An 18,213-nucleotide genomic window follows, 5' to 3' on the forward strand; every position below is an offset into this window, starting at 1 on the left:
ATACCACCGCAGCAACGATACAATTTTGATCAATACTTTGATGATATCGACCCTGGACGTACTTTCTTCTGACATCTAAGAACTACATATCCTTTATGTAGTTTCATTTGATCTAACCATTGTTTCGCTTGGTACTTTCTATATTCTTTTTATTTTTAGTCACTGGTTAAATATTACATATCATTATTGCACAGCTGGTTTCTACCAATTGTGTATACCGTTAAAACGAATGCCATTAAAAGAGGTCCACCCAGTTTCAGGGGAAGGCTTTGAAAGAAGTCAAGTTCATATCTCTACGGCATCCAGCGCATATCCTTTGATTGTAGATTTATTATTTTAAATATCTGTATCAACTGATATATTCAGTCTTTCATTCTGCCATAAATAGCAACTGTGTTTCTACAAACACACACACACACACACACACACACACACACACACACACACATATATATATATATATATATATATATATATATATATATATATATATATATATATATATTAAAACAGTACACGGATACAGACTAAAGAAATGTACAGGAAAGAATGCGATTGCTTGTTTCACCAGCAACTTCACGGAGAGGTCATTAAGTTCAAAGAGTTAGATGCAAATCAATGGTGAGACTCTTGTGCTCCAAAGGTCCGATGAGAACCATTCTAAGAACTCATATAAATCAATATTTGGCTGGCAGTCAAGTAAAAGTAACTTTAGACCTGGAAATATATTACAACTCAATTAACATGTATCAGAAGACATGTGCAGCAATTTAGTGATAATGTTAAAACAAACAAATTCGTCTACATTTCAAGCTTAATTCTCTATGTAATTTTCTTTTTATTCAGAAAAAGGACTGATCAAAATAACTCCTATGCATCCTGAATTTCAAAAGTACGATTAACTATTTCGTGTTTACATAAGCCAATTCCTGTTTCAATGAAGCGACACAGACGCCTTTCACTGCCATGACTTTCTAATACAACCAGTAGTCGTCCAATGCACAATACTGCATTTTTTAGTTTAACTACGGACGTCTTTTATATATATGCACTTAAGTGCTACATTTCTATAAACATGCCATGAATACAGAGTGGTACTCGATTGGGTTGAATCGGATTAATGTGTTCAGTACCGTATCCTACTTGTTAAACCACTTGATTTGCTCTGCTCATATATTTTCAATGGACTCGTGTTTCGTGCTTGATTTTAATCTCACACCTAATAGATACAGTCCATATGCTGATTTCTCTCGCTGCCGTCGTCGTTACTTAAAGGATATATATTGGAGCGAGGGTGAATCGCTTTTGGCAGTCGTTGTACTTTGTGCCGCGTCATGTGATTCATGAATCGTTATTGGTCTAGAATCTGGTAGTGGTTCTCGATCTGCTGTTACTGCAGTGGTTGAAGATGGAATTTCGTCGTCCTCTATTTCACGCACCACCATTGGTGACTGTCGTGTTGGACTAATGTTAAACTTGATCGTGCCATTAGGTGTAACTATTCTCTGAATCTGTACCGGACCTGTTGCTTGAAGAACAATAGGATTATTATTGGTATCTTTCAAAATTATTTTTGTTATTCCTTTTGATTCTTTGTGTATCTCTATAGAACCTACTAAATGAGGCTGGCTAGTAGATGCAACCGCTGGATACACAGAGCCTGTCGAACCAGTAGAATCTGTACTTACACTTGCTGCAGCAACCACAGAGCTACCACCAACACCAGATGCGGCTGCTGTATTTGTTTTAGCCGAGGTGACCGTCTTCTTAATAGTCGTCTTTGTGACTGATTTCTGTATCACTTTTCTTGATTTTTTGCTTGAAGACGATGAAGAGAGACTTTCAGTGGACGCAGATTTTCCTGCAAGAGATTTAACAACCGTAGGATGTACCGCTCCATTGTTGTTAACATTAGTAGAATATGGTTCAGCTATCAAGACTATACCTGCATGTGCTGTCGATTGTACCAGCACTGTGCCATTATTTGACCCAACACCGTCAGATGACTTAATAGCCACTGATGCAGATGGTATTGTCAGTTGACGTTCTATATTGCTGGTGGTATTCATTAATGAATTTGATAGAGAAGAGGATTGGGATGACAAACCCCCTCTTTGTGATGACGAACTTCCCGGTAGATGCAAGGGAACAGCGTCCGCTATGTTCAATTTTTCTCCGCCTGGGGGCTGTTTTCTCGAGCTGTTTGATAGTTTAAGTCGAGCTAATCTATTAAGGAAACCGACTGGTCCAATAGGTTCTTGGTCTCCTCTTGAATGTAGGTTCGGTTCGTGGGTTCCTTTCATATCCAGATGCTGCGAAACGGACAATGTCTGAAGACCTCTGCGTAAGACTCTTGCAGCAGCATCGGACATACTTGCAGCTCTGGAAGCGGGTAGTTTGAGGTCTATGGGAGCCAGCTTGATGTTATGGCCCATAACAGTATCGATGCTGTCTACGTGGACATGGTTGTACTGCTCATTTATGTCTCTCGACATTTGCCTATTTTGTCCCCACATTGTGTTCAAAGCAGCTTCAATTACTTTGGGAATGTTTATATCTCCAAAGGAACCCCGTGCATTAATTTCTAAACCCGGAACCGGTTTGTCAGACACCCGAACTGGAGGCAAATCACTTGATAGAAGTTCTTTGTTTGTTTCACCAAATGGCTGGCCCCTGATGCTGGTTCTGATTCCATGTCTACTCCAGTTCGAGATACCCACATCTGGGGACGTTATATTTGGCTTTCCAGGCAACGAATTGCTCATCTGAGATTCCCCGCTAGTTCTAATTGTGACTCCACCACGATCATTATCTGTTTGGGTGGTATTTGCATTAAGCTGTATTCTACTCGGAATTGAGACGAACTTGGAGTTTTTTAACACCGCCAACCTCCATTCATTACCAGGACCTCTGATGACAGCCATGACTGATCCGGTAGGAAATCTATCTCTCTGATCGCTCTAGGAATAATAATAATAATAATAATAATAATAATAATAATGATAATAATAATAATTTGAAATTAAGAATTAATCACTTCAATATAGAAGAAAATTTTAAAATAATAACACAAATAGTCCGAATAGTCAAACGCGCTCACCTTTACAGTTCATTGACATCTAACATCTGCCTGCTTGGATTCGAGTCTCAAGCTTGACCAATGCTGTTTTTTTAGAAAGCTTCTAAGTATAGCTTCCCGTGTGTCGGTGGTTTTTCCCGGGGTTTTCCCAGGTTCTTCATCCACCAAATATACCGGACGTCATGTATAGCATGTGCTGAAAAAGTGTGTGAAACACATAACAAACAACCAACTTTACTATAAAATAACTACACGAATTATTTAAGTGCCTAAATTTTTTTTAACAACCAGACATAATCTCCGTTGATAGAGTTTATTAAAATAGTCACACGTCCTACGAAGGTGAGAAAAGATGGGTGGACGTTCAATAAATCAAAACGAAACTTCACGTGATTAGAAATCTTGCGTTTTCCGTAGCATTCCTTGAGTTTGTCTATTTCTAGAAAGTTTCCCAATGTCTTCATATTCAAACTTTAAAATGAAGATATTGTTAACTACCATTGTAATTAAGGAACATAATGTACAAGTGCTTAACTAGTACGCACCATTGTTCTTCGAGTGATTGCATTGCTTGTTCGAATTGTCATAATTTATACCAAAACGTTTTTATAGACTATACCTGCTAAGTCAATTTACAGTCCTTCCAGTCCTATCTGGTTTACATTTATTCGCAGAATAAGAAACCTCTGACATAAATCAATGACTGAAGTAGAATTTGCTCGGCTTTGGTCTATGAAACATGTATTACGATTTCAAGGTGAAAGAAATATTCGATACATACAAACGTTTGGTCTATGTGCAAGCGGGTTATGGTATATACAAGTGAAGAGGTGTTTCAAGGGATGAAATTTGTACTAATAGGGTATAATAATAACTTAGGTTTGGAACAAGCTATTTAAAATTAAAATAAATTGAGATTATTGTCTTTTCCTTAAGTTGATACGGGATATATTTCATTGTTCACGTTATATTAATGAGTGGAGAGGCCACGAATTAAAATATATTTTTATACCAGAAAAAGAAATATAACCGGCATTTACGCAGATAAAGAACATTTTAATTGTATTATATATCAGAATTGCCCCTGAATCGAAAATTAAAGTCTAATTTAAAACTCCTCACAACACTACCACCACCCTTTTATTATTCTCACCTCAGTGAAATATCAACAATTTATAAAAGCGGTAGGATTGGGATGAAATACTATGCTGCATATATAATTTTAAAGCAGATCTGTTTTACCAAATGCGTCAAACATAAAATGTTAAATGTGCTGTTGAGATAGAACAGGGTATAGATCTTCACTGACACTTAACGGCGTCAAAGTTGCAAAGCCAATGGAAGAAAACAAAACAATGATTTACTTTGTGGGACTGAAATGTGATGCAGTTACCAATTAACTGTTGTAGCTCAAAAAATGATTAGTTTTTCTTGCTGCATGTATAACTTGTAATGGCACATACATTCAAGCATCACATGGTAAGATAGCAAATCTTCCATTTTCACATATAAAAATATAAGGATATACTTTGTCATTTGAAAATATAAAAATGAACCAGTATAGAAATATTTTGCCAATAGTATTGTGAAGTCAGGGGTCAAAGGATATGTGCAATATATTAAACAAAATGTCTGAAAAATCTGAAGATTACTTAGCAGCTAACCAAAATCGCATGTGGGGCCAATTTTAGGCTGGATTGGAAGGATAGATAACAATACTTAAAATAACCCATTTTAAATAAGAGCAGTATATCTGATCTAACCAGAAACAAAAGTGCTATCTTTAAATCAGTCGGAATCTCTGTGCCATCGCACTGCTATATTACAGTTTATATGGTAGAAACATGCACATCAATTCCTTCATTGAAATAATCGAAACGATTTTCAACCATGTCTGTCAAATGCATATTAATTGTTCTAATAAATGCGTTTAATGTTGTTATATTGAATCCCTTGTATTGGGTGTCATAGTAATGCCAAATGGTTAAATTGTGTATCTCATTTCTGTAGACAATAATTTCATATGCAATGGACATATATGTAGTCGAAACATACATATACCAGGCCATTAAAAAACCTAAACCGGATAACTGCCCAGTCACAGAAATATTGCAATTATTTTGTCTCATTCACCTTTGATGTGTCAAGTCTGATTTGGGTTTATTGAAATCTGAATGAATTTACTGCAAACTATTTTACTCCAGTTTAAGCGTATTAGTTACTTTGATAGTGAATGGTACAATCGTGTGTATAAATTGCACAGTCACAATCCTATTATACACTGTTCAATCCCCAGCCGAAGTCAAGAGTTTTTATTGATTTTTCTTTAAGCTTCCGTTTAAATTGCGTTTAAATAACTAAAATATTCAGGCGTTTTATATTATTATTTACATCGACCAGTATTAGGAACAAATGCATACACAAAGAAGAGAACAGTTTGTTTTCTCTCTCACTGACAGATGACCTTCGTGTGTCATACTGGTTGAAAATCATTTTCTTCAATGTCCAACTCCTTTATTTTATGTACCCTTATAGGTCTAAATAATGTCAAAGTTATCAACCAATGTTACATGGCAGAGGAAGAAACAAAATTACATCGTCTGGAAATGTTACCGCTTAGTAGTGATAATTATACCCAACATGAATTATCAATGAGAATAGCATTGCATCATCTTTTTTACGATCAGTGAGATTAAGAGGATAGATGTTGGAGTTTGCACCGAGACAAGAAATCACAGTCAAGGGGTTACAGTATTTGTCTCCCCTAAAATCTGCCGATGAGGGAGATAAAGAGTGTAACCCCGCGACTGGGATTTCATTGTCTTGGTACAAACATTAACATATATAATTTTCCTCGTCCAATTTTTATCCATTTAAATTTAAATAACCCTTCCCGTTTGCAATATAGTTAGCAGATTCCAGACCCAGTATTAATTAGGTAATAGTATTGCCTTTCACTCGGTATAAAGGTTATAGCATTTATACACTTTTTTGAAAATCCGAACGGTTATCTAAGTAGAATCTAGTTATATATGCTGCTCTTATAAAATATAAAAATCAAGAAAAAAGTTTTAATTGTTGTGTTGGAAGTATTGCATCATGAGTTTATCGAGCCAAGTGCTTTTTTATATAAAAAAAAACACACATTAATACGATTATGTTATTGAGGGTAATGGGGTGCCCAGTCAAGTCTAAGTATACAAGTTCTACACATGATAAAATTGAAATGTAAAATCATTTAATAGTATGGCTGTATTATCCTTTTTAATCGATCTATATCATGTGAAAATAACATGAAGCAATTGATATATTTTATACAAGCAACTTTTAACTTTCATCAGCTCAAATTTGGAATAAGTTCTATGGTAGGCAACGGTACACAGCTCAGACTAACGAAGTGTGTAATGACTATGAAGAGATGGGTAATTCATGATATTCTAGGAAATTGATATTTTCTGTCTTGGAAATATGTCAAGAATTGCTATAACTGGTACAGATAAGCTACATGTAAATTTACAGTTTGAATAGCGTGTGGACTGCTGAGTTAACCACTCTGAAAGGTAAATGCAAGAATTGTCAATTGTTTACAATGTTTAATTCAACTGAGGCTGTTTGTGGGCGTTTGACAAAGTTTGAAGAACGCAAGTCAGACATAACCTATTTCTGTTTGTTGCCGGCTTTGCTGATTCTCTTGAGAGAGCTTAGACTTTTTATATCCAGTGATGTGTATTGCCTGTGTATCTGGAAACGGGTTTCTGTTATAGTTCCTTCCACAAAGCATCGCGAATTTTATCCTATCTATAGCGCAGTAAATTTTCAGGTCTGCGCCATTAAATCTAGCTAAAAGCACCTAATTCGCTTCCGTCGAAGTATTTGACCGTGTTGTGTATAGTTCTAGCATAATTCCAAATAACTCAGCTTCTTCTTTTAGCAAAATTTGTTGTTGTTGTTGTTGTTGTTGTTGTTTGATTCTATAATAACCCTGTCGGGCATAGCAGAAGGCAGCCGGGGCTCTTCTTTATAAAGGTAGTTCATAGCGCTTGGACATCATGACTTAGACACCCTGACTGAGACAAACACACTGAGATAAGATAAGTAAGGTTAGCAAAAGAGCCATATTTCTCAGTCGCATGGGTGGGAAATAAAACTGCCTCAAATGTGACATTGATTTTCCATAACGATTGCCATATCAACCATCACGTAAGATTAGATAGACAGATACTATATGTTACGAATACCTAGACCAGAAAAGACCTTGCTAAATACTGACGTGTTCTATGTTAAGAACGACCATATCGAGTTACAGATAAGCAAGTTTATACATGAATCTACAAATGAATCTAGCTACAGCAATAGCAATCATTGGAGATTATATCCATTCTCACTGTTTAGTACACAGAACATTCATAATTCGACCATGCTTGTCAATTTAGCTAAAATAATACGACTGTAAAATGAAACAATGATAAATCTGATAGTTTTCTTGCGTTAAGTAAAGCTTTTTCTGACCTCATGTAAATTTAAGGAAACATTCTGAATTATCTAACTCTGGTCTCACGACATGTCACTACAATACAATCTTCACTATAATAACTAGTACATGTCTGGAACCACAGAAAGAAAACAAGAGGTAAGCCAGTTCATACTGTCAAAACGTTGCTTGTGAACAGTAAGACGGAGGCAACATGGGAAAAATATGTCACAATTGTCCGTCAGAACTATGCGTAGGTTAGGAAACAGTATAACTTTGGTCACACAGTTCTATCATAGTAGCGTTATGTTAATTTATATTAAATCATGCTTTGTATATTTTTTTTTATGTTAATGAAAGTATATGCCTTAAGAGCCCGGCCCGGCCCTAAGGCAAAGCGAACGAGGCAAACGCCTTGGGCGCCGCACTTTCAGGCAATGCTCATCGCTTGCTGCCTTGGGCCCCGCATGCTGCCCCGGGCCCCGCACATCATAGGGCCGAGCCTGTTAAGAACTTTAGTTTTTATACTTATCAAAATAGCAGGCTCGGATTGTCTTTATGACTCTGTGTGACATGCTGGCTGAAGCAATATAGAAGGTAGAGTTATTTTGTATGTATGTATGTATGTATGTATGTATGCATGCATGTATGTACAATACACAAACGCAGGTAGAATACATTTCAAAAATGAACTTATGAGATAATCTAGTATAAAACCCAACTAAATATACGTAGATATTGCGTTATAGATAAACATACACCATACCAATCAATCGGACACAATATAAAATATGTCATGCTGTATATAGTCCCGTCCATTTACTTGTATCCATTAAAAAGGTTTGCAACATGTCACATGCTATAATTGATTTATATCCATTACAAAGGGTTTTCTACATGTCACATGATATAATTGATTTATATCCATTACAAAGGGTTTTCTACATGTCACATGATATAATTGATTTATATCCATTACCAGGGGTTTGCTACATGTCATATAATATAACTGATTGCGTTGACCTAATGAATGCAACAAAATGATCGAATGCTCTTTATGCTGTGGAACACAACTGTAAGAAAAGAGACTGGTCTTCGGGTACATTTAAATACAGTAAAACCCTTCTGTTTTGCCGCTACTGCGACAAGTACAATGAGAACGACGATGAAGACTATGATGATAATGATAATTGTTATGATGATGGTGGAGGTTAAAAAATTCTCATAATTTTTAAAAAATAAAAATATGTCAATTTTTTTCGTGGGGGGATTTTAAACAAAGTTCATGAGTGGCATATAACTAGAAAGCAAGAGATTTTTCCACAAATAATATGATGTACTTCTGCGAGACGCTTATTGTTTCAACTTTTTTGCGTAGTACATTTGCGAGACACTTATTGTTTCTACTTTTTGCATAGTTCTTCCCGAGCAAAATAAACACGCAGATAATAATGTTTTATAAAACGTTTTTTTTTCTTTGTTCTCCAACATGTAAAAAATAAACCCATATAAAGTTATTTACTTCCATGGACACAGCTATATAATAAATGTTTTCGAGATTGATTATTAATTAATCAGTGAGTCAGTTATAAATATATATATATATATATATATATATATATATATATATATATATATATATATATATATATATATATATATATATATATAATGAACACTTCTATTAATTGATCTTTCTACCTGTATCATATCAATTTTCCATTTTAAAAATGGTGTCATTTGATGGGAGATGTGTTGAAAACGTCGGCTACAATACTCTCTCTCACATCAAATCTTTCTAAAACTCTATTTGTTGACTAGAAGCATTATGTTTGCAAGAAAAGACAAGTTTAAGATCCAAAGTTTCCATTCTATATCAACCTGCATTGCTCAGCCTGACATATTTCCCTTCTATCCATTCGTGCTGGTATAAAAAGACTTTCCAATTTGACTGAAAGACTTTGGAAGGTAAATATTGACATAATTCGCATTTTTGGTAAGAAACGTAGAAATATCAGATATGATTTCATATTAAGCACTTACATTTCCTTTCCAGTACTACTTATTGTCAGATTATAATGGACTTAACAACTAATCATCTGGAGATGGCTTATTATGTTAAAACAGCAGAATATTGCAAAGAAATTCTAAAGCTGAATTAATAGACTTGCATTCAACAAGTTATGTATCATGTCATCAGTCTGTCTTATATTTTACGATGGTCATTATTTGTTATTTCATATAATTGATTGTATTAACAGATATACTATGAGATACAATATCTACACTAGACGATGGACATACGAATAAGTTAAAATATTGAATTGCTTGATTGCAAATGTGAACTAGACAAAGGTTTCATCAAGGACGTACGAGATATATAATGTATGAGAAAAAAATATTTTGTAATGGAAATGCATCAATATTGCGAATAATTAATCAGTAAGTGTCATGAAAATTGTTTTAATGTTCTATTTCGGTTGGTGCTGCTAAGAAGATGCCAGCAGCAATGACGACGCTGATGATCAAGAAGATGATAATGGACATCCTAATAAAAATGCAACCCAACCTGACTCATCATCATCCTACTACTACTACTACTACTACGATGATGATGATGGTGGTGGTGGTGGTAATGTTGGTGATGAGGCTGTTGTAGAGTCTGTGGTGGAAACGTGGTAGCTTTGATGACAATACAATTGTACCTTTCAAAGTAAGAATCTGGAGCGGGATGGAGGCAGCCTGAGAATCTGGCAAACGACTTAAATGGAAAGAAGTTTAATAAACATGAAATAATCACTAACACGTAGCAGTACTGTAAACCAGGGCCACAAGTAGCAGTAATGTACACCAAGACCACGTTTCACGAGGCAAGGTAGTTTACACATACAATCTTACAAAGGACGGGGGCGAAAATGAGAAGAATAAAAAAATTCCTTAATTATAGGGAACACACACACACACACACACACACACACACACACACATATATATATATATATATATATATATATATATATATATATATATATATATATATATATATATATATATATATATATATATATATATATATATTGCTGGTCGTTTCTATTTCAACAATAAGTGGAGAAATATTGACATTAATTAGCATTTTGTGATTTTCGAGTTGACTGTAACTCTTATAAATAACCAGTATCTTTTGAATAACATGAAGTACGGTTTTATATTTCTTCCAAATGTCTGGGAAGCTTCTGAAGAAATACAGAGCTATTCTATTTTCTCAGTCTGTATTACATTTAGGTGTAGCATTTAACAGTTACCATTCTACAAGTCACTTAATATACTTTTATTTTATAGCAAATTTATACGAATGAATAAAATACCAGATGAATTTGATTTGTACAGATAGGGTATTTGAATGTAACCTTAAAGTTATTAAATTTTAGTATCCTTCACATACTCCAAAGCGTATGTTTTTCTTCCATCAATGGCTCTGTTGACAGAGTGTCCTTCTCGTAATCCAAGGTTCGAAGATTCAATACCCGCCCAGACGGCCCGGGTCATTGCTCTCAATGTGTCAGCTGGAAAGGCAATCAGCTCCAACTGCCTTGATTGGATAAAACCAATAATGTGTTAAGATCGACTGGCAATAGCCAATAATGTCTTACGTTTGCTGTTTCAACTTGCAAAAACAAACCAAACATTTCCTGCATCCATTTATTTCTTCCTACCAGTTCTTTTCGTTGATGGCAAAGTTAAAATCATGTCTAGTAATGCACACATTGTATCAATTATTTGTTCTGGTTAGTACGAAATAATCTCTACGTGCCTCAGTTTGGAAACATTACTGAACTTTGTTTGGAATGAACTTTCTCATTCAGTGTAGTTTTCCGAACAATAGTCATACCATTTAGCACACAAAATAATTGGCACTATCAAATTAACCAACTTACCGAAGCTGTATGCCTAGTTTCTGCATTTCCAAGAATCGTTAGCGCAAGTGTTACACGAAAAATTGTATCCAGGCCCATGATTGACCCAAGCAAATCCAGAGGCCAGCGCCCTGATCTACAAGGGACTGGGGGAGAGAGCATTCACATCGCAAAGTATCAAGGTGCGTGACGAAGCCACTCACAAAACATGGCTTAAAGTAATGTACTTTGATATAACGCTGTTGTGACTCCATTAACATGTCACAATGTACAGGTGAACAGATCAATCGATACAATAGCTCCGATTGGACTCTGATACATGCACTGATCGGTACCTGAACCAGCCCAGAGGGATAAAGTATAATAATGCACAGAGAGGCATATGGGACAGCAGGCAGTCACAGAGGAGCTCATACATACATACATACATACATGCATAAGTATACATACATACATACATGCGTGCGTGCGTGCGTGCGTGCGTGCATGCATACATACATACATACTCACGTACGTACGCACGCACGCACACACACGCACATACATACATACATACATACATACATACATACATACATACATACATACATCCTTTAGGGCACGAGAATGGACATCGTTGATTCTATGAATGATTAATCATGGCAGGCATTTATGTGTGTGGTGGCTGATGGAATAGACACAATGTACAGAAGAACAAATGAACTTGAAAACGATATCTGATATTATGCTTGTTCAGTAAATTAGGAAAAATAGACCCATTTCATGTCGATCTCATAAATTATCTACATGTGTTCTAAGTGAGAGAGAACATGATAATCCATTTAAATCGTTACAGTCGAAGGTAAATAATTCCAATTCCTTTATTTTCCTTCTCTTAATCTATATTGCATATATATCTCGTTTACAATGAGTTATCTCATGTTTTTAGATACTGTGTTTTCTTTACGTTTCTTGATTGATGTATATATATATATATATATATATATATATATATATATATATATATATATATATATATATATATATATATATATATATATATATATATGTGTGTGTGTGTGTGTGTGTGTATGTATATACTTGTATGTATATGTATATATGTGTATAAATATGTATATGTATATGTATGTGTGGGTATATATATATATATATATATATATATATATATATATATATATATATATATATATATATATATATATGTATGTATATATGTGTGCATGTATATATATATGTATGTATATATATGTATATGTATATATAGAGTGCACTGTAAGTCCCTTAATGTCAAGCTATGTTCCTATTCTTTTCTGTATTAGCGAAAAATTACATACATACATACATACATACATACATACATACATACATACATACACACATACATAAACATGTACGGTGTAAATGATAAAAATGTTTAGCATATATTTGCATAAATGAATACAATATTGGCATATATTATTTATATTATATTTGTTAGCAGTAAAGAATTCGACATTCATGGACAGCATTGAGGTGTAAACATTTTTGGAAAATCGTATATCCATTCACTAGAATATTTTTGAACCACTCATATATAACAAATATACACTCGAGTCCCTGGACCGTAGTAAACATTATCATTGTCTGCATATTAATTTGAAGAACCCAATCATAGACCATTTTAAAGAAAACAGTGTAAAAGCACTTATCGGTACAAGAAAATATATATGGAGCACTCAATGACCCAAACTACCACTGAGTCATTGAATTACTCATGTTTTATAATTACGTCCCCAGGCTAATCAACATAATTAAATCAGATTAATAAAGATCAAGCCAGATTGTAGTGTTTTATACTATCATTGGTGTTTCTTCTCTGAAAGTTTTGGATTACACATATTTTGTTCTGTCACAAATATACTTAGCTCCACTAACCACTCGTACTTCTATAAACAAAATACCCTCAGTTTTGATCGTGGACAGAGGATTTCGTAAAAGTATAAGATATACGACCGAGAAGAAAATCAATATACATTGCTACAACCATTTATAAAATATAGTCTACTATTAATTTAAAATTAATAGCATAAGGATAAACAGTGATGTAGTATGACTGTATATGTTATATTTGCACAGACACTGCTCACCCCAAATAGGCAAAAGACAAATATAACTATGAGAACGGAATTTTGGTACTATCTTTATCCTTAACTGTAACGCGGTAACAAATCTTTCTAGTAAAAATAAATTGAGGTTTTAAGGTAAAAAGATGTCACAGCACGTCAAAACTACAATGCTAATGTACGCTCTGTGCCTGAACGACCAATTATCGTCATTATGGCAGAGTATTGCATACAGTATTAGTAAGTAGGATTCCTGGCGGCTGAGTGGTAAGAAAAACATTTCAAACCCAAATGTCATCAGTAGTTAATGGGGACGATATAGGGACAATGGAAAATCCAGTCAAAAAGGTCGTGGGGCGATATAGGGACAATGGGAATATAACATGGCGAATTTTAACATGGGTGGTACTATAGAGGGACAAAAAGTATTTGGACAGACTACGGACACTGTGAATGGAACAGGGGAGGTGACGTAACGGTACTGACTATTAAGAACAATGTAGCAAGGAACTGACCTCAGTCGAACAAATAACGGGGAAAAAAATTAAAAATTGGCGGGAACGGGAGTGGCGAGACAGAAACATAGATAACACATACAACAAACAGCATATATAACACAAACAACTGTACAACCGACTAAAACATAATTAGGCAAGAAAGCAAATCTTTTCGAGGCATTTGGGTGGCCCTGAAAAGGGCTTTTGGGTTCTTCTATTTTCTCCAGTTCTTCCACTATTTCCTCGCTTTCTAAAAAGATTCTTTCTTCTTCTTCTTTTCCGTCTCTGGAATACAGTCAGGATGGGTAATCCATCTAAAGTTTTACTGTATCTTCATCCAGTTTTCATTCAATCTTTCAAACTCCACCTTTTTCTTTCTGTTTTCTTTGTCTTTTCTTTCTTCAGCCCAGCTGTCTTTTATCTTCTTTATCAGTTCTTCCATCACATTTCTCATTATTTATTCTCCTTTCTTTAGTTGGTCCAGACCCTACTTCACAAAGAACCACTCTGTTCAATGCGATGTGTCTTCATGACACGGTCAAGGGCCGCTTTCAAGGTGCCCATCCTTACATATGGAGATTGAAAGCAACCTCTTAACTTGTCTACTTCCTCTTCTATCATACCTTGTACCATATCCTTGACTACTTTCAGGCTAGTCACAAAGTCTGGGCGACCTGAATACTTACATTCCTTCTCAAGCCTTTCCAAAACATAGACTGCATCCATGATCCAATACCAACAGTCCTTCAATTTGTTGAACAACTCTATTGTCATCTTCGTTTATTCAATGTTGAATGGCGCGAACGTCGAACGCTTTGACTTTATATATGTCAACACGGACGTGAAGGAAACGTACCTTACACTCACTTCACATATTATCTACTATCCATACAGAATGAAAGGTAACAACTATTATATATTATTAAAACACCAAAAATATAATATCAACACAGAGGTAAGGAGCAAAACCAAACTAAAATATACTATCCACACATGAGAAGGAGAAAAACAAACCAAATTATACTATCAAAAAAACCAATATGTACTATCCACACAAGGAACGTGAACAAACAAAACCAAAATATAATATCCACACACGAGGAGAGAAACGAACCTAAATAATACTACCAAAAACCCAAATTTATACTATCCACACAGGGAACGAAAACAAAAGAAACAAAAATATACTATCCACACACGAGAATGAGAAAACCAAATGAAGACTTCCTTCTCTCTTCTCCTATTCTACACTATCGGGTGTTGTGGCCTCCTTATACACTGCGTACGCAGCTGTACTGGTTGTGGCAGTGGTGTTGGTAAAGACTGCTTTGCTGGTAGTGGCTCTGGTGTTTGTCTCTGTAGAGGCGTCATCGCCGCAGGCTTCACTTCTCACACTGGTCTCATCAAGACAGGTTATTTGTTTTCTTCTTCTTCTTTCTTTTTTCTCTCCACCTCCTCCTTCTCTACCCTGGCCTCTTCGGATGTGGCTTCCATTGCCAGCTCATCCTGGAGTCGCATGGCATATTTTCCATGTGCATTTGGGGTTTCATCAGTTTTGCGAGCTGCTGCACATTCTTCACAGATGATAAATCAACAATGGTAGCCAGACTGACGAGCACTCTCTTTATATGTGTCAACACGGACGTGAAGGAAAATACCCCATGTCACCAAAACTTACATTACCGATATCATTATCCCAAGAAACTTGGATCGCGCGGTCTTAAAAAAGAAACACTAACTTTTTTCTTACTTACAAACATTACTAATAATAAAAAACTCACTGACTATTTGACAAACTTCGGAAATGGAAGTGCTTATAGACACACTTCTATCAAAGTCCAACAAACTAAGTGCCTATAGACACACATCTATTTGTTTTATTTAATAACATACCATTGGCAATTGAATTAGTATATCTTTTATATAGTATTGGGGTAGCCCTGAAAAGGTCTGTTTTGTTCTTGACGAGGAGTTATGGCAATATTTTATCATCTTTGATTGTGTCCCTGTCTGGCGGTAAGTTTTCCTACAGGGTATGGTCTGCTTCTTCGGAACGAGAAGGAGAACTTTTATGTGTCCACCAAAAGTTTCAAACAAACTACCATTAAACCTGAGGAACAATGTGTCGGTATCCTGAAATTTTATCATTAGCGATTAGCCACGTTATGATATTCAATCTTAACGCTTCTTTTGGCTCTGTTCAGGGCTTTGCCAAATGCTAAATCGAACCTGTCAGCAATGGCTATCTCTCAGGAGACTTTTGCGACTGATGCCGTACAAGGTACGAATCAATTTGACGGTAAGATGAGATTGAAGGGATCTCATGCTGACGATGTGTGATTTATAGATTTTTTAAGTCGAAGGCGGGGATGTGTACAGGACAGGCCATCCGTCTTGGCACCAGCGGTGAAAGAAATTGGTACGAAATCGCAAATAATCGGGGGTAGTGGGTTTACAATCGACGAGTAAATAGGCGTGTGGAGTTTGAGTGGCATCGTCGTACGCCTGAGTTAGCCAATGCGTTCATAATTGTTTGGCTAAGACTAGCACTTGGGATTTATCGCTAGGGCTTTTAAACAAGACCACGTAATGAGCATTGAGACTGATGGTGCGATGGGCTTTACTTTGTTGAAAAACGTTTGAGTAATGTAAATGACACTGGCATTTGCGCGTAAAACACGGTTTAATTTCTTCTTCGTCTTCTCCTAACATGTCGTTGAAAATGACCAGATGGGTTTGACTGATGTCAGACATGATTCTGTCTTCTTCGTTAGGAAAGCCTTCCACAAACACAATGAAATCGCCTTGACTTTCTCGTAAGAGGCTGTACGCCGATTGCCACTCTGTGTAACACCACACGATGCGTTGATGCGGACGATCGATCAAATTATGTCTATGCTCGATCAAACGTTTGATAAATTCGGTTTAACCTGAACCGCCAGATCCGGCAATTAACATGTTAAAGGGACGGCGATACAATGGCTCCCAACTGGTACGATCTAAGTTTTCGTCGATGATTCTGAAAGTAGAAGAAGTAGAAGAAGAGAAAGCATATACATCAGAGGTAGCCACAGTGCAAAGAATGTCACTTTTGACACGAAAACAGACAAGACAAGAGTTTTTATACTTTTTCAGGACAAGTTAAAAAGGAACAACACGAAGACAAAAATACATAAAAGTCCAACGGTTAAGTACAACAATAAAATACAAAAGTCACTGTACAACAAGTTTATGGTAACCAAGGTGTCCTAGGGATAGTGTGTAATGTACTTAGAGTCTCTCCATTGGGTAATGTCACATAGGTGTCCTCCCGGAATGATATTTCGAGAATGTCTTTGACAGTCCTGTTCTGAAGAGAGTAGTTGTCCTCGGTGACGGGTTCTTCTTCTAGTACTATCACTAACACAGGTTTAAAAGTTACTTTTTTCCCTCAACGTTTGAATTGAGGATCACATCTCGTGGGCATAATTGACCACTTTTTTGATTCAAGCTTCAAAACCCCAATTTTTCCAGTCACGTACAAAATAAGTATTTTGTTGAGGTTTAAAGGGTTCACTTTCATGCTTTATATAGTGGCAAGTACTGTTGGTAAAGATTCCATACGGAATCGGCTGATAAACGAAATCCCAGAAAGCAAAGTCACTAAGACACACACCATACGACGACCAAATTCAATGGACAAAGTTCTTGTACTAAGTGTTGATAATCCTTCCCCGTCTGAATAGTATCACTGATTTTCTTCCATGGAATTTGTTGTATCACGAGTGGTTAAGGTTGTGGCATGGTAACCCGATTTTATACCATCTTTTGTCGAGGTAATACGTTTACTGTCGGCACAGAGATGATTGTATGATCAGAGATGATCCAGTGACGAATTTAAATAATTTAGTCACTAACTTGCATGTCACACTTTCTTCAGAAGATTCCTCTTGTACTAAATGTATGTTGCGTGAAAGATTTTGGTAAACCTCTAACTCTTTTTCTGGAATTCGTTGCAGTAATATTCCTTGCAGCACATAGAATCGGCAGTAACAAACCAATCCTTAGTGCCAACGGGTAGTTGATTAATGTCTGACCGCTGCGACATTTTCATATGAATCAGTCCTCTTATACCATTCACGTAGCAGTGGTTTAAACATCGGTGACGTAA

General features: G+C 35.8%; 1 protein-coding gene across 1 annotated transcript; it reads right to left on the minus strand.

The window, feature by feature from the left end:
• Window positions 1-818: 818 nt before the first annotated feature.
• On the minus strand, window positions 819-11,645 carry LOC149794178 (uncharacterized). Its single transcript, XM_089966528.1, has 2 exons — window positions 11,486-11,645; window positions 819-2,960 (listed from the first exon to the last, which is right to left on the minus strand). Exons 1-2 carry the CDS (start codon window positions 11,624-11,626, stop codon window positions 1,266-1,268), a joined length of 1,836 nt encoding a protein of 611 aa, XP_089822654.1. The 5' UTR covers window positions 11,627-11,645; the 3' UTR covers window positions 819-1,265.
• Window positions 11,646-18,213: the final 6,568 nt, after the last annotated feature.

This window comes from Sinohyriopsis cumingii, chromosome 8 (assembly GCF_028554795.1).
Source record: "Sinohyriopsis cumingii isolate HCF-2022 chromosome 8, ASM2855479v2, whole genome shotgun sequence".
Lineage (NCBI taxonomy): Eukaryota > Metazoa > Mollusca > Bivalvia > Unionida > Unionidae > Sinohyriopsis > Sinohyriopsis cumingii.

Coding starts and splice junctions, on each gene's coding strand:
- LOC149794178 (XM_089966528.1), bottom strand. CDS start 11,626: ATGCTCTCTCCCCCAGTCCCTTGTAGATCAGGGCGCTGGCCTCTGGAT. Junction 2,961..11,485: donor AAACTAGGCATACAGCTTCG/GTAAGTTGGTTA, acceptor TATTATTCCTAG/AGCGATCAGAGAGATAGATT.